The sequence below is a fragment of the Pseudorca crassidens genome, chromosome 16 (assembly GCF_039906515.1).
Source record: "Pseudorca crassidens isolate mPseCra1 chromosome 16, mPseCra1.hap1, whole genome shotgun sequence".
Lineage (NCBI taxonomy): Eukaryota > Metazoa > Chordata > Mammalia > Artiodactyla > Delphinidae > Pseudorca > Pseudorca crassidens.
Genome location: NC_090311.1, coordinates 25,845,495 through 25,860,095, shown reverse-complemented (window position 1 = coordinate 25,860,095; position 14,601 = coordinate 25,845,495). Strand labels below are relative to the sequence as shown.

At 43.0% G+C, this 14,601-nt stretch overlaps 1 protein-coding gene across 1 annotated transcript; it reads left to right on the top strand.

The window, feature by feature from the left end:
* The first annotated feature begins 5,040 nt into the window (after positions 1–5,040).
* On the top strand, positions 5,041–14,506 carry BORCS7 (BLOC-1 related complex subunit 7). Its single transcript, XM_067709523.1, has 5 exons — positions 5,041–5,229; positions 11,433–11,495; positions 11,606–11,649; positions 12,619–12,639; positions 13,413–14,506. Exons 1-5 carry the CDS (start codon positions 5,092–5,094, stop codon positions 13,462–13,464), a joined length of 318 nt encoding a protein of 105 aa, XP_067565624.1. The 5' UTR covers positions 5,041–5,091; the 3' UTR covers positions 13,465–14,506.
* The last annotated feature ends 95 nt before the right edge of the window (positions 14,507–14,601 follow it).

Genomic DNA, 14,601 nt, shown 5'->3' with positions numbered 1-14,601 from the left:
ATACATATGGCAATGATCTTTGTAAACTTCTAAAACATAAAACTACAGTAAGGTGAAACATCACTGTCAATTACCTCACCAATCCTGAAAATGAATGGCCTTCCTCAACACTCTCCTTATCACTGATGCAAAAATTTTGCCTGAAATAATCAGAAGCTGTCTCAAATCTAGTTTTCATCACATAACTCACATGTTTAAGGACTTAGAGGGGGAGATCCTTATCATTTATCTCATAAATACATCCTACAGGTGACTGTTTTCAAGCCTCTGGAAAATGTTCAGTCACATGCATACCCCATAACCATCATTTTTAATGGTGTCTTCAGGTCAGTTTCAGTCACACTCACCTTACTCAGTCCCATCCGAACACGCCCACACTGAAGCCTCCCACTGTCATCCCAAGAAGACCCCTCTCTTTTCTATGATTTAGCACATGTCATACACTGCGATGTTGGGATCCCCTTCCTCAAGGGAAGGTCTCTTACTTCCCCCTCACATCTGGCACGGGCGGGCCTCAATGTTGCGGAACAGTGAATAAGCATTGTGTCCCCACCTCTGAGACACTGATTCACGTCCATCACTCTTTTCGCAAACTTGGCGGCAGATTCACGTTGTCTCTGCAGCCTTCTCTGATGGACCTGTTCTACACCAACCCTTCTGCTACTACCATCACCATCAAGCAGTCCTTCCGGCAACAGATACTCACTGAGCCTCTATCACAAGCCAGGCACTGCTCTCAGGCTGGAAACGAGGCAATGAACCAAACAGATAAAACTCCCTGCCCGCCTGGAGCATACATTCTAATAGGGGAGAAGTGGGGTGCCCTGGAAATCTCACACTCAATTTGAACTTCATTATAATTGAGTTGTTTTGAGTCTATATCGAGTCAAGTGACTGTCTAGACTCCTGTCGGAGATCTTCTGCAAAGATGGGTACCAACAACTCCTCCTAAACCTGCAGACATAGGACTACTCTTCCTGTCAGGAGGTAGACTCTTATTTCCTCTCTACCTGAACCTGAGCTGCCCTGTGACTTGATCGGCAGAATCATCAGAAGTGACTGCTGTGCCAGTTCTGGGCCTGGGCCCTAAGAGGCCTGACAGCTCCCGCTGCCTGGGAAACCAGGTGCCATGTAAAGAAGCTCAGCCTATCCTGCCAGAGAGAAGGCCATGCGGAGAGAAGGCCCCGAGGATGAGAACGTGGCGCTCCGGGTGACAGCCAGCATGAGGCCGCAGACACCTGCGTGAGGCCACCTCAGACCTTCCAGCCACCAAGTGAACGCAGCCCCGTGAGTGAGCCCAACAAACATCACTGGAGCAGAGATCACCCCCCATGATAAATTCCTGAACTTCCGCATCACGGCCAATGAAATGGGGGTTGTTTCAAGCCACTAAATTTGGAGGGCCGGGAGGGGGAGTTGTTGTTAGGCAGCAACAGCTTAGCCTTAACAAGACAGTGCTCTTAACCAGAGCCAGGGGTGGCATCTTCTGCATGTTTCTAAGCCTTCATTATGTCCATTATGGTTAGGCAAAAAGGAAACATCCAGTCAAAATCTGACGAGGGAATATTCATAAAACTAAATGGGGGAGGGGATTCTGGGAAGATGCCGCAGTATGAAGCACCAGGAATCTACCTCCCACCTAGACAACAACTGCATTGGTAGAATCTGTCTCATCCAACCATTTTGGAACTTTGAAGGCTTGCAACTTCCACGGGAAGACTTAGATGGTAAATTGTGGTGAACGTCAGTCAATTTGGGCTCTTAGCACAGTAGGAGCTACCCATCCTCCATCCCCAACCCCTTGGCAGACAACTGTGCATGTTTTCCTGGAACCACTGCCCACAGCTTGTGGGAGCTAGGGTGGGCAAAAAGGATCCTGTCCTCCAAATATCGGCATCTCTGCTCTGAGTGCTGCTTCTGATCACAGAGCGCAGACAAGGTGGTGGGCGGCCACTGTCACTGTGCCTCCCTGACCCTATTGCAGCCCCTTCCCTCTGGCTGAAATGACTTCCAGGGGGATTAAAAGGCCAGACCCCTTCTCCTCCCCTCCCTTCCACCCCCTGGTCGTTTTTCTTTTTTTTTTTTTGGCCACGCCACGCAGCTTGTGGGATTTTAGTTCCCTGACCAGGGATTGAACTGCATCCTCAGCAGTGAAAGAGTGGAGTCGTAACCACTGGACTGATAGGGAATTCCCACCCCCTGGTCAGTTTTTACATTTCCCACTTTCTGGGGCCAGACATTAAGGACTGGGACATTCAAAAACAACTGCATGTATGGAGAAAATTAGAAAGTGACTGTGTGTGCTCAGGGAAAGGCTCAGAAAAGACTGGGAAGACCTTCAGTTTACACTTTGGCTGATCCTCAGCAAAGAGACTGCGTACCACAGTTAAAAACAAAAACAAACAATAAGGAAGACAAGCAAACCCTGAGAAAGGGGAAAATCTGGTTTCCAGAGTTATCACATTATTAAATTCAAAAGTCCAGTGTTCTTAAAAAAAAAATCACAAGGCATACAAAGGAACAGCAAAGTATGGCCCACTCAAAGGAATAAAACAAATCAGTAGAAACTGTCCCTGAAAAAAACCTAATGTCTGATAACTAGACAAAGACTTCAAAGTAACTGTCTTAAAGATGCCCAAAAGACTAAAGGGAGATATGGAGAAAGTCAAGAAAACAATGTGTAAACAAAATGGAAATATCAATAAAGAGAAAACTTATAAAGAACCAAAAAGAAATTCTGGAGCTGGAAAGTATAATTGAAATGAAAAATTTATTAGAGAGATTCAAAGAAGATTTAAGCAGACAAAAGACTCAGTGAACTTGAAGATAGGACAATGGATAGACCCTGATTGCTTGGTTTGCAAAAGGGATTCACTGAGGTGAGTTGTCATTGACTGAACGTATTTCAAACAAGTTCTGGTGGTATATTAGTTTTCTATTGTGTGTAACAATATTACCACAAATGTAGTGGTTTAAAACAACACATATTTATTATCTTATTATTTCTGTGGTCAAGAATCCAAGAACAGCTTTTCTGAGCCATGTACTTAGAGTCTCAGAGGGCTGCAATCAAGGTGTGGGCCAGCTTCTCATCTGGAGGCTCGATAGGGGAAGGATCTGCTTCTCCACTTGCCTGGTTGTTAGTAGCAATCAGTTCCTTTTGGTTGTTTGGCTGAGAGCCTCATTTTTTTGCTGGCTGTCAGCTGGAGCTCAGCCCTCAGTGACTAGATGACACTTGTAGTTCCTTGCAACATGGAGTCGTCCAATATGGCCACTTGCTCCCTCACAGCTAGAAAGGGAGAGACTCCAGCAAGATGAGCCTTACAGTCTTATGTAATGTAATTACATAATCACTTACATATAATCACATATCTCCCATCACCTACGCATATACTATTGGTTAGAAGCAAGTCACATGTCCCACCTACAAGTAAGAGAGGTGGAATACACAAGGGCGTGAACACCAGGAGATAGGAATCATGGAAGCCAGCTGTCAGTGGCCAGTCTGTCTACTACAGGTGGCTACTTGTTACCATGGCTCTACCATGGCTCAACCTTTTCCTAAGTTTATGGGTGTACAGCAACTGGAGTCTCTTACACTGCTGTTCGGAATGCAGTGGTAAACTTTGAGAAATGGTTTGGCAGCTTCTTGAAAAGTTAAAGACTTACCATATGACCCAGCCATTCCACTGCCAGATATTACTCAAGATAAATGTAAACAAACTCACATAAAGACTTGTATATGAATGTTCATAGCAGCTTTATTCATAAAACCCCCAAATGGAAACAACCCAAATGTTCATCAAAAGGTGAGTGGATTGACAAAATGAGGTATATCCATACAATGGACTATTTCTCAGCAATAAAAAAGGAACGTATTAGTGATATACACAACTAAGTGAATGACTCTCAGGATGTTATGCTGAGAGAAAGAAGCCAGACCAAAAAATGTACTTCCTGTATGATTCCATTTATATAAAATTCTAGAAACCCAAATTAATCTATAGTGCTACAAAGCAGATCCGTTGTTGCCTGGAGTGAGGGATAGATGGTCTACAAAGGGGCACTTGGAAACTTGTGGGGGTGATGAAAATGTTCTGTATCTTAATAGTGGTGGTAATTCACAGGTGTACACATCCATCACACTCATCAAATTGTATGCTTTAGAAGAATGTAGTTATTGAACATAAATTATACCTCAATAAATTTGATTAAGAATAAGAATTAAATGAAAGAATCAGAGACATGAAACTAGACACTTGGAAGAGAAAGTAATGTTGATACTGAGTATAGGTGATTTTAAACATAATTCGCCAATTTACCATTGTCATCTCTCTCGTGCATTAGCTAAAAAAAAAAAAATAGAGCTACATGAAACACTTCAGATACTAATTCTTTTCAAGGTGTTAATCAGTTTGCTTTAAATACAACAAAGGGGTCATTTATCACTAAAAATTACTAGAGATGTAAAACATTTGTCATACCTGTTGACTATCTTATTTACTTTTTTAACTGCCTGTTTGTGAACTTTGCCAATTTTTCTATTAGCTTGTTCTTCCCGGTTCTTCTGTTTGTTTACATGCCTCCTCAGCCTGGGAGCTCACTGGAGACAAGGACTGCATCTCTTCTCTTTACCTCAGCCCAGCAGTGTTTGGTATTTCGTTCATGAAATGTTTGCTAAAATTGAATTGATCTTAATTCATTCTCATACACTTTGGAGAATTTAACTTTATTACTTCTGTTTTACAGATGAGGAACACAAGATGCTGCAGAGGCTGAATAATTTGCAGTCACACAACTAAACGGCATAATTGGGACTGTAATCCAGGCCTTCTGATTTTAAACCATGGGTTTATTGAAATTGTATTCCATCCCCTCCATTGATGTTTGCCTGGGCCCTGTCTTCTTCAGGATATCAACTGAGTATTTTAAATGAATTTAAAGTTAGCAAAGCGCACCCTCCGCTACGCGCATGCGTCCCTTCCTTTTCCCATGGTAGGAAAAAAAAGACCCCGCCTCCTTTCGCTTTGCTCATCTTTTGGCCCCTGCGACTCGCCATCGCCCGTGGGGAGGCGTTCACTGGTTGAAGTGATGGCGACTGGGGCCCCGGATTCGCAAGCGCGATTCGGTCAGTCTGTGAAGGGGCTTCTCACGGAGAAGGTGAACACCTGTGGTACTGACGTGATCGCGCTCACCAAGCAGGTGCTGAAGGGCTCCCGGAGCTCCGAGGTGAGCTGGGAGTGGACTCTCCGGGCTTAATACCGGGAGACTCGACTTCCATAGCCGTGGGAAGAGGGTCGTGTTGCATCCTGGGAATTGTAGTCCGTGAACTAGTGGCGAAGGGAGAAGACCTCGTTCCGGAGGGCGCGTGTTGCATTCTGGGGTGTGTAGTCTCTGGGTAGGATGAGCGGTCCTGTGAGCCGGGGGGCAATGGAGGCGGTGGGGGAAGAAACGAAATGATGGGAATCGGTGCTTCAAAGCAGAGATCGCCGCAGACGACAGATGAGATAGTGGTCCTAACGAGTTCCTCATTTGTTTCTCAGAGTCGTCTCTAGTGAAGATCTGTCTCTTTCGGCCCCTAAATTCCGCGTGGTTTTGCCCTCAACATTCCAGATTCCACACTTTTATGCATCGTCTGTCCACAGATTTATTCTTTTCTGACTTGTCTTTCTGGCCACATTCTTGGTTTTCTGTTTCTTAGATTAGCTTTCTCCTTTGCCGTGATTTTCCCCTCATCATCCTCTGGCTGATTCCGTGTATGGGATTATTTGATAGCTTGTCACACCAGCAAGCTTTATATGTGTACACTGTCTCTTTCCAAAAAAGGACCTATCCATTGTATCCTGAGGTATTCACCCAAGTGAAATGAAAATATATGTCCACACAAAGATTTGAACATGTTCATAGCACATTTATCCATAATAGCACCAAACTGGAGACAATCCAAATGCCCACGAGGCAGGTGATTGGACAAACAAAATGGGTCTAATGACCCAGGCTTTCAACTTCTAGGTTTTAACCAGGAGAAAAGAAAACATATACATCATTTTGTTACATAAACCAGCCATGCACATAATGTGTCATCTAAGATGTCCAGGTTTGGAGTCTTTAAAGTGGAAGACATCTTGAATACACTTGTAAAACAATCTGGGGACAGAGTCTTTAGATTTCTATGACTTTCTCCTGTAGGCCATTGTCTTGCTCATAATTAACTCAGTAGCAGTGTAACTTAGCTACTTATTTTCAAGAAGTATTTTTGATTTTCAAGTTAGTTTTCATAACAGTAGCACCTCTTTCTCTCCCACTCTTTTTTTACTCATGTTTCATCACTTATTATTTCATTGTTATGTAGTTGCATTAGCAAACATAATATGTTTGCAAGCCTTCACATTTGTATATGAATGTTCAAAGCAGCTTTATTTATATTAGTTTAAGGTCCAGTAGAATTATCCTTACAAAATTAGCTTTCATGTTATGTCCTTAGCTTCTATTGATAGTGGCTGCAAGAAACAGCTGAATGAAAAAAGTGTTTGCGGGACTTCCCTGGTGGCGCAGTGGGTAAGAATCTGCCTGCCAATGCAGGGGACACGGGTTTGAGCCCTGGTCCGGGAAGATCCCACATGCCACGGAGCAACTAAGCCCGTGTGCCACAACTACTGAGCCTGTGCTCTAGAGCCTGCGAGCCACAATTACTGGGCCCACATGCCACAACTACTGAAGCCTGTGTGCCTAGAGCCCATGCTCCGCAACAAGAGAAGCCATCACAATGAGAAGCCCACACACCACAACGAAGAGTAGCCCCCGCTCGCTGCAACGAGAGAAAGCCCGTGCGCAGCAACAAAGACCCAACGCAGCCAAAAATAAATAAATTAATTAATTAAAAAAAAACAAAAAGTGTTTGCGTTTACCATAATACTATTGTTGAAGTCACTGATCTGATGATCCCAGATATGCTTTGTATGAGGTCCACATGGTATACTCATTTTAGGATTCAGTATCAGAGGAAAGTTTATCTTTTTTGAAGAATTGTTGTGTTGCCTTTTACCAAATAAGAATTACGCAACTTATTGTGTTTCACTTTTTGCCTTGGTTGCACAGAAGTTGCTTTGTCAGTTTTAGTGGTAGACATACCTGCTTCCTTCTCCTTTTCATGATTTTTAGATTCTATTTCAGCTTTTCAAAAAAAAAAAAGTGTGTGTTATGTCGTTTAATTCATTAAGTCTTCACAATCACTAATAAAGGAGGTACTTTTCTTACAGAGAGGAATTTCACTTGTCCAGGGTCCCACAGTAGCTAGGAAGGGGTAGAGCTAGGATTCAAACCTAGGCAGACAGGTTCTAAGCCCATACTCTATGACGTCACTTCTCACGGCCGCTAGCTAGATGAAGTGGCCAAAAAGCCACAGTGCCACCATTGACTGCCCTGATATGGCTTGCTGCTTCCCGCTCCTGCTCCTCGTGTATTTTTCATGAGGGCTTCTTCTGTAGTCGATTTAGACAGGGTGCTCAGTAAGCGGTGTGGATTGAGTTAAGCTGAAGCCAGTCCAACTTTCTGGGACAGAGTTGACACATATCTCAAGTCTAAACTTTTTCTTTTTTACTGGATCTCTTACATGACACTTACCACATACCATATTGTATTTTTCTGTAGTTACGTATTTTTGCCATTTCCTTTACTAGGCTCTGAGGTTATGGGAGTGTCTTACTGATTTTCAATCCTTCTGAGCCCACAGAGCATTGCTTCTCTCTTCAGCAGTCTCCAGATAGCTATTTTGTTTGAGAAACTGACAATTTCCATGTGTAAAACACTCATTTCACAGCATCCACTTAACACATATTTACAGAGTGTCTGCTATGTGCCAGGAACTGTTCTAGGTACAAGGGAGACGTTGGTACACAAAACCAATGTCTAAGTAAGTCCCTGTACTTAGAAAACTTCCATTTTAGTGAAGAGACAGACAAAAAAATGAAACACAAAAAAGGTGGTAGTAAATGCTATGAAGAAAAATAAAGCTGGGAATAGAGAGTGCTGAAAGGGTTTTCCCTAAATAGGGTGGTCAGGGAAGGGCTTTCTGAGGAGGTAGCATTCGAGCAGATGCTTGAATGAAGTGAGGGAGCAAACCATATGGACATCTGGAGGCAGTTCCACGTCGAGGATGTGGCAAATGCAGAGGCCTTGAGATGGGAATGTACGTAAGGAATGCAGGGAGGCTGGTGTGACTGGAGCACAAAGTGAGGAAATCATACCAACTTATGTCCATGGCACGAAGAATGCTTGTGCCTAATACGCTCCTCTTGTGCACACCTGCGCTTCTGCTCCTCCAGGTGAATTGTGTGCTTGGTAAGGGTTCGTTGTAGTTTTTTCCTAAGCCTGTGTAAGGCACTTGTGCTTGCTATTGCAACTACATTGTTTCATGGGATGATGTGGGAAATGATGAAATATGAGTGCAGAAAAGAAGAGGGTTGCTGTTGCTATGAAAACTAAGTTGAAAATTAGCAATACTTGTTGAAGAGAAGTACCAAGACAAACTGGTATTGAGTTAACTATGAGCAAGACAGTGGTCCAAGCCTGGGAGGAAGTTCACTGAAATCTAAAAAGATTCTGTACTCAGGTGGTTTTACAGGTGTATTTAAGATGTTCCACTTTAAGGAAACTGAAACTGGAAATCTTAGGTGATACGTTACGTGTGTGGTTGGTTTATGTAAGAAAATGATGCACAATGTCAATGACTTCATCTGTCATCACAGAAAAGGCCTTGGCCCTACATTCCAACAGCCCCTGCATTCCAGGCCATCACAGGTCCCGTCAAGCCTATCTTCTAAATACCTCTCAAGCCCCCCGTGCCCCCTTTTTTAACTGCCACTTCTGTGGTTCAAGTCACTCTCATTGCTCGCCTGGAATACTGCAGTGTTCTCCTAACCTGTCTCTCTGCCTTTAGTCCCCTGTCTAGTCCATCCTGTTTACCACATTCTAAAACAGTAAATCTGATCATGCCACTTTTTTGTAACATTATATTACTTCGGAATTCTAAACAGCAGCCGTTAGGTCTCAGAAGTCACTTCTTTTAGGAAGCCTTCCCTGAGCACCTAGCCAGTAATGGGTTAATCACTCCTGCCCCCCGAACTCCCAGGGCATTCAGTGCTTCCCCCTCAGCACTTACCACAAGGTATTGTAGTACCTTTGTCTTCTTTGTCATCCCAGCCTGTGAGCCCTGTAAGGATGGGGGCTATGTCTCTTACTGGCTCATAAGCGCTTAGTAACTATTTGTTGACTGAATGAGGAAGATTCTGTTAGAACTCTTTCTTTTCTGCCATCGGTTTGTCAGTCACCATCCATAGGAGTTTGGAGTTTGTCACTTAAAAGTGGCCACAAGGAGGGAACAGGAACTCTCATACCTGGTGGGTGGGAATGCAAAATGGTATAACCTTAATGGGGGGTGGGTGGCAACATGTAGCAAAATTAAAACCCTCTGATCCAGCAGTCACAATCAAGATTCTGAGTCTATCCAAAGACATGATGGCAAAAAGATACAAAGAACTATGAGGTATTTTTTGTAGCACTACTTCCAACAGCAAAAGACTGGAAACAGCCCCAAAGTCTATAGCGGAGGACTGGTTGAATAACCTTATGAGACATCTATTCAGTGGAGTGCTCAGCAGCCCTGGAAGAACAAGGTGGAGATTCAGTATATACTGCTGCAGATCCATCTCAGTAGATATTATCAAGTGAAAAGAGCAGGGTGCAGAAGAGCGCATATGGTAGGTTACATTTTATGTAAAGGGGGCAGAATATATACATATGTCCATTGTTTGTAAAGGAACAATGGAAAGATAAACCAAAAATTAATTTAAAAAATATTTATGCATAGGGGAGAGATACCGGGGAGGGGAAGAGGCTGGATAGGTCTTATTTTATTGTTTTGCCTTTAGAAGCATGTAAAGTTTTATTTTTATTTTGTACATTTATTTATTTTTATTTATTTATTTTTGTCTGCTTTGGGTCTTTGTTGCCCTGCGCGGGCTTTCTCTACTTGTGGCGAGCGGGGGCTACTCTTGGTTGCGGTGTGCATGCTTCTCTTTGTGGTGGCTGCTCTTGTTGCAGAGCACGGGCTCTAGGCACGTGGGCTTCTGTAGTTGTGGCATGAGGGCTCAGTAGTTGTGGTGCATGGGCTTAGTTGCTCCACAGCATGTGGGATCTTCCCAGACCAGGGCTCGAACCCATGTCCCCTGCATTGTCAGGTAGATTCTTATTTTCGTTTTTTGTTTTTTGTTTTGCGGTACGCGGGCCTCTTACTGTTGTGGCCTCTCCCATTGCGGAGCACAGGCTCAGCGGCCATGGCTCACGGGCCCGGCTGCTCCGCGGCATGTGGGATCTTCCCGCACCGGGGCACGAACCCGTGTCCCCTGCATTGGCAGGCGGACTCTCAACCACTGCGCCACTAGGGAAGCCCTGTCAGGTGGATTCTTAACCACTGCGCCACCAGGGAAGTCCCAAGTTGTGTTAATTTTTAAAGTTAAAAAGAAAAATAAATAAAAGTTGCTGTGAGGGAAGGAATCTGGAGGCTGGAACAGTGCTGGTGTCCTGGTTAATTTGAAGTCATCTGTCCCCCTTTCACCAGAATCTCTGACCCAAGGGAACAGGGAGGGTTGGTAGGACACACATAACAGTAGCTCCCTTTACATGGTTGGACTGCATGTCTGCCAGGAACAGGGTGCCACAGGAGGCCAGAAACCTCTGTTGATCTCTTCTTGCCTCTCTGTGAGGAGGCAGATCTGCTGAGCACAGGCCACCCAGCTGAAACAGAGCTCACTCAGCCTTTCTCTCTTGGCCTCAGGGCCCAGCTATCAGGGAACTCATCAAAGTCTGCTGCCGCACTTCTTTCTTTCTCTTCCCCAGCTCCATCTGGCCATCCTTTACACGGTGGTTTCCCACTTGAAAGCCCAAGCTTCTCCCCAGGCCTTTTTACCCCCTCTGTGTCTCTCATTCCATTTCTCAACAGCTACCTTCCTTCTGTCCTTTAAAGCCCTATCCTAACTCCTGCCCTCTCACTCCTCTCAAACCACCCCAAATCTCAAGTTTGCCTTTAAAGAATCAGAAGTTAGGTTCTCACCGGGCTTGTGGAGCCAGAGTTTGTTTTCGCAGACTTTGCCTCTCAGCACTTGATTAATAAACTCAGCAGTTACGGAGGACTTGATTTCTCAGGCTGTGGCCTTCAGAACAGATGTCGAGCCCATGCCAGAACTGCCGTAGTGACAATGAAATGGATTTTCAACATGACCAAATGGGAAATTATCCTCCTTTACATTTGGAGGGTTTATATTTGTATGGGGTGGGGGGGTGGGCACGGAGAAAGGGTGGTGGTATAGCAGCTGCAGAGAGATTACAGGAAGTTTGGAAGTTTTGATTATTACCATTTTATTTTTGTCTTCCAGCTGCTAGGTCAGGCTGCTCGAAACATGGTACTACAGGAAGATGCCATCTTACACTCAGAAGATGTAAGAAACAATTTCTATCATGATTTGGGTTTTATATGCACAGTTTGTTTGGCTTCAGGGAAGTGGAATGTTCTATTTCTCTGTTCTTCTTTTTTTTTTTTTTAATGCAGAGTTTAAGAAAAATGGCAATAATAACAACACATCTTCAATACCAGTGAGTATTCCCTCTCCAGTGCCTACTGTACTTATTAAGCAATCGTTTTCTGCAGGCTGTTTTTTGTGGCCTTTGTGTTTCAGCACATTTTCCTGTGGAGGCAGGAGCTGGGAGTAAAGGAGGGGTTAGTCAAGGATGTGTTCCCTCTGGAAGAGATGCTTGAGACTGCGTAAGAATTTGGGGTATGGAGTGTGATCAGAGTGGGCACCACCTTTGTGAACCTCTCTGATAATTTGAGGGCTTCTCAGAAGGAGAGACTGCAAACCCCATAAGGGCAGGGCCCATCCAGGACCACACACATGCACAGCGCTTGGCACCCAGTAGGCACTTAACCAGTATCTGTCCACTGTCTGTGCCTGAGGTCTTTCCTGGAGCATCTGCACCTTCCCTGGAGAATCAAGTATAACTATGTTCTTTATCTTACATTCCCATATATAACCCAACCCTAACTACATATAAATCATCCAGGAGATTTTGAAATATAGAGACCCCTTTTGGACAAAATTATAATTTAATTAACTTGTCATCTTATTTCATTTTGCTTTTTATTTTATGTAGTTGACATTATACTTATGTATCTATTAGAAATATCTGACTGGGAATTTAACTCTTGATATCTAAATAGCTAAATACTCATTTTTTGGGGGTGTGTACATGTCAGGTATGTGACCGTTTGGCTCCACATACCCAGACTGAATTTGAGCCATACTTGTAGTTTGTTAGACCACATCCCTCACTCTGATAGAATATTATTACATCTTTAGGTTTAGAATCATCTTTTCAGCAACTCTGCACTCAGATATTGAACCTATGTTCAATAGCACAATCTTAGGATAGGATGGACAGAAATACAAAATGTGACAAGCTGGAAATTTGTTCTGCCTATATATACATATCTGACCAAAAATAACTTTTACTAGTTTGCTGCATTTTCTTATGTTTATTTTCCTCTTTCCTTTTCTGATTTAGGCAAGAAGCTATTCAGAAGAAGTAAGTAACCCCAAAGGTAGAGGAGTGGGGGGCCAACTAACTGTAGCAGGCTGGGGGGAATTATGCTGCTGGGCCTAGGATCAGTACAAAACTCTGGTTCACAGAGGCCCTTAAGTTGCCATGTGTTCTAGGATAGCTCATTGGGAATATAAAGAATATTTCAAAGGCATGCAGTAAGTCAATTCACTGCTAGCAAAGGCTTTCTAAAAGTTATAGAGTGTAGAGACCAACTCTGAGGGTAGGAAACCTTTTACATTGGTAATATTCATTAAGTAAAGTAAATGTGCTAAAGTCATTGAACAGCCTTGTTTTTGTTTTAAGTGGATTAAATCTGTCCCTTGCAATGTTGTTTACACTACTAGTTGGCTTTACAGATCTTTTCTTCATAGTTTAAACATGTCTGGGACCCTAGTGGACCAACAGAAATTTTGATTTAGTTCAACAGAACTATGCATATAATATACTTTGTGCAAATCATTTGCACAATGAGATGTCCTTTTTTTTTTAACATTGATCGCATTTTTTTTTTTTTTTCAGTATCTAGTCCTCCATTTTTTCTAGGGAGAACATATGAAATTGGACTTGCAGGGACAGGAAACCATTGCATACAAAGAATGTAGAGGAATACCCCTATCTCTGCATCCAACCATGGATGTGACCCCATCAATAGCCCCACATTTAAAGCCAAAAGAAAGTACTATTGCATAGAGAGGGTTGCTGTGACAACGAGATGCTCATTCTAGATAAACCTTTTTCTCTATTCTAATTTGTAGTGTTGAGCAGTCATCAAACCTACAGGACCAGTTAAATCATCTGTTGAAGTAGAACGTGTTATGAGAGGGCAAAAGCACTTTGCCTGACACTGAGGAGGAAATATCTTACATAACCACTGTGCTATGGGTTTGATTTTCCATTTTCTTCTCCAAAAGTTAAGTTAGAGTAAGATCCGTGATGATGAACAGTTTCTCCTGAAAGGAAGTTAAGTGATTGAATTTTTTTTTTCTTTTTTTTGGCGGTACGCGGGCCTCTCACTGTTGTGGCCTCTCCCGTTGTGGAGCACAGGCTCCAGACGCGCAGGCTGAGCGGCCATGGCTCACGGGCATGTGGGATCTTCCCGGTCTGGGGCACGAACCCGTGTCCCCTGAATCGGCAGGCAGGCTCTCAACCACTGCGCCACCAGGGAAGCCCCTAAGTGATTGAATTTTGAAAGCACTTATTGAATCAAACCAACCCATGCTCTTACTGAATTTTTAAGTTGCTCTGTTAATTTGATATTAAAGCAAAATTAAAAGATGTCTTCGTTTTTCTCATAGAACTTTGATATGTCAAAAGCCATATTGTCTAAATGTGTTTCTTAAGCAAATACTGAGTAGTGTTTTAAATTCAGACTTAAGAGCTTCTATTGTGAATGTATAAGAATGATTAATACTGTTTTTAAAGACTTCTTTCTTTTAATCATACATTCAGGAAATATTTTAATTTCATGGTCACAGAATGGTGATTAAGTAATACCTGTTGTTTCCTTTTCTTTTCTAGTAACTAAGAGGAGATAGTTATTTTATTTGTTGTAGCAAATTCCTACATGAAAATTAGGCAAATGGTATCATATCTGGCCAGCTGCAACCTCCTGCCTTGACCTTCATTCCTAGGGTTTCTTTGTTGTTGTGACTCTTGATTAAGTGGCCTTGGGTTCATTTTGTAATTTTGCTAGTCATCAGCAAATTCACTTGTATGACATTATTGTCAAGTGAGAATGCAGTTGAGTTACTGTGATTCCGGTATAGGGTTGTGCCATGTAGAAAACCTTAACGTTTATTGACATTTACCTATGTTCATTGAATTTATCTCATTAAATGTCATTACCGTTGTCTGTTGTCAAGTCTGAATGTCTATGCTTTATTTGAATTTAAAATGGGACTTCCAACCTGTTTTAGCTCAGTTCTTAATTCACTAAGGTACTGG

Coding starts and splice junctions, on each gene's coding strand:
- BORCS7 (XM_067709523.1), top strand. CDS start 5,092: ATGGCGACTGGGGCCCCGGATTCGCAAGCGCGATTCGGTCAGTCTGTG. Junction 5,230..11,432: donor AGGGCTCCCGGAGCTCCGAG/GTGAGCTGGGAG, acceptor TTTGTCTTCCAG/CTGCTAGGTCAGGCTGCTCG. Junction 11,650..12,618: donor ACAACACATCTTCAATACCA/GTGAGTATTCCC, acceptor TTTCTGATTTAG/GCAAGAAGCTATTCAGAAGA.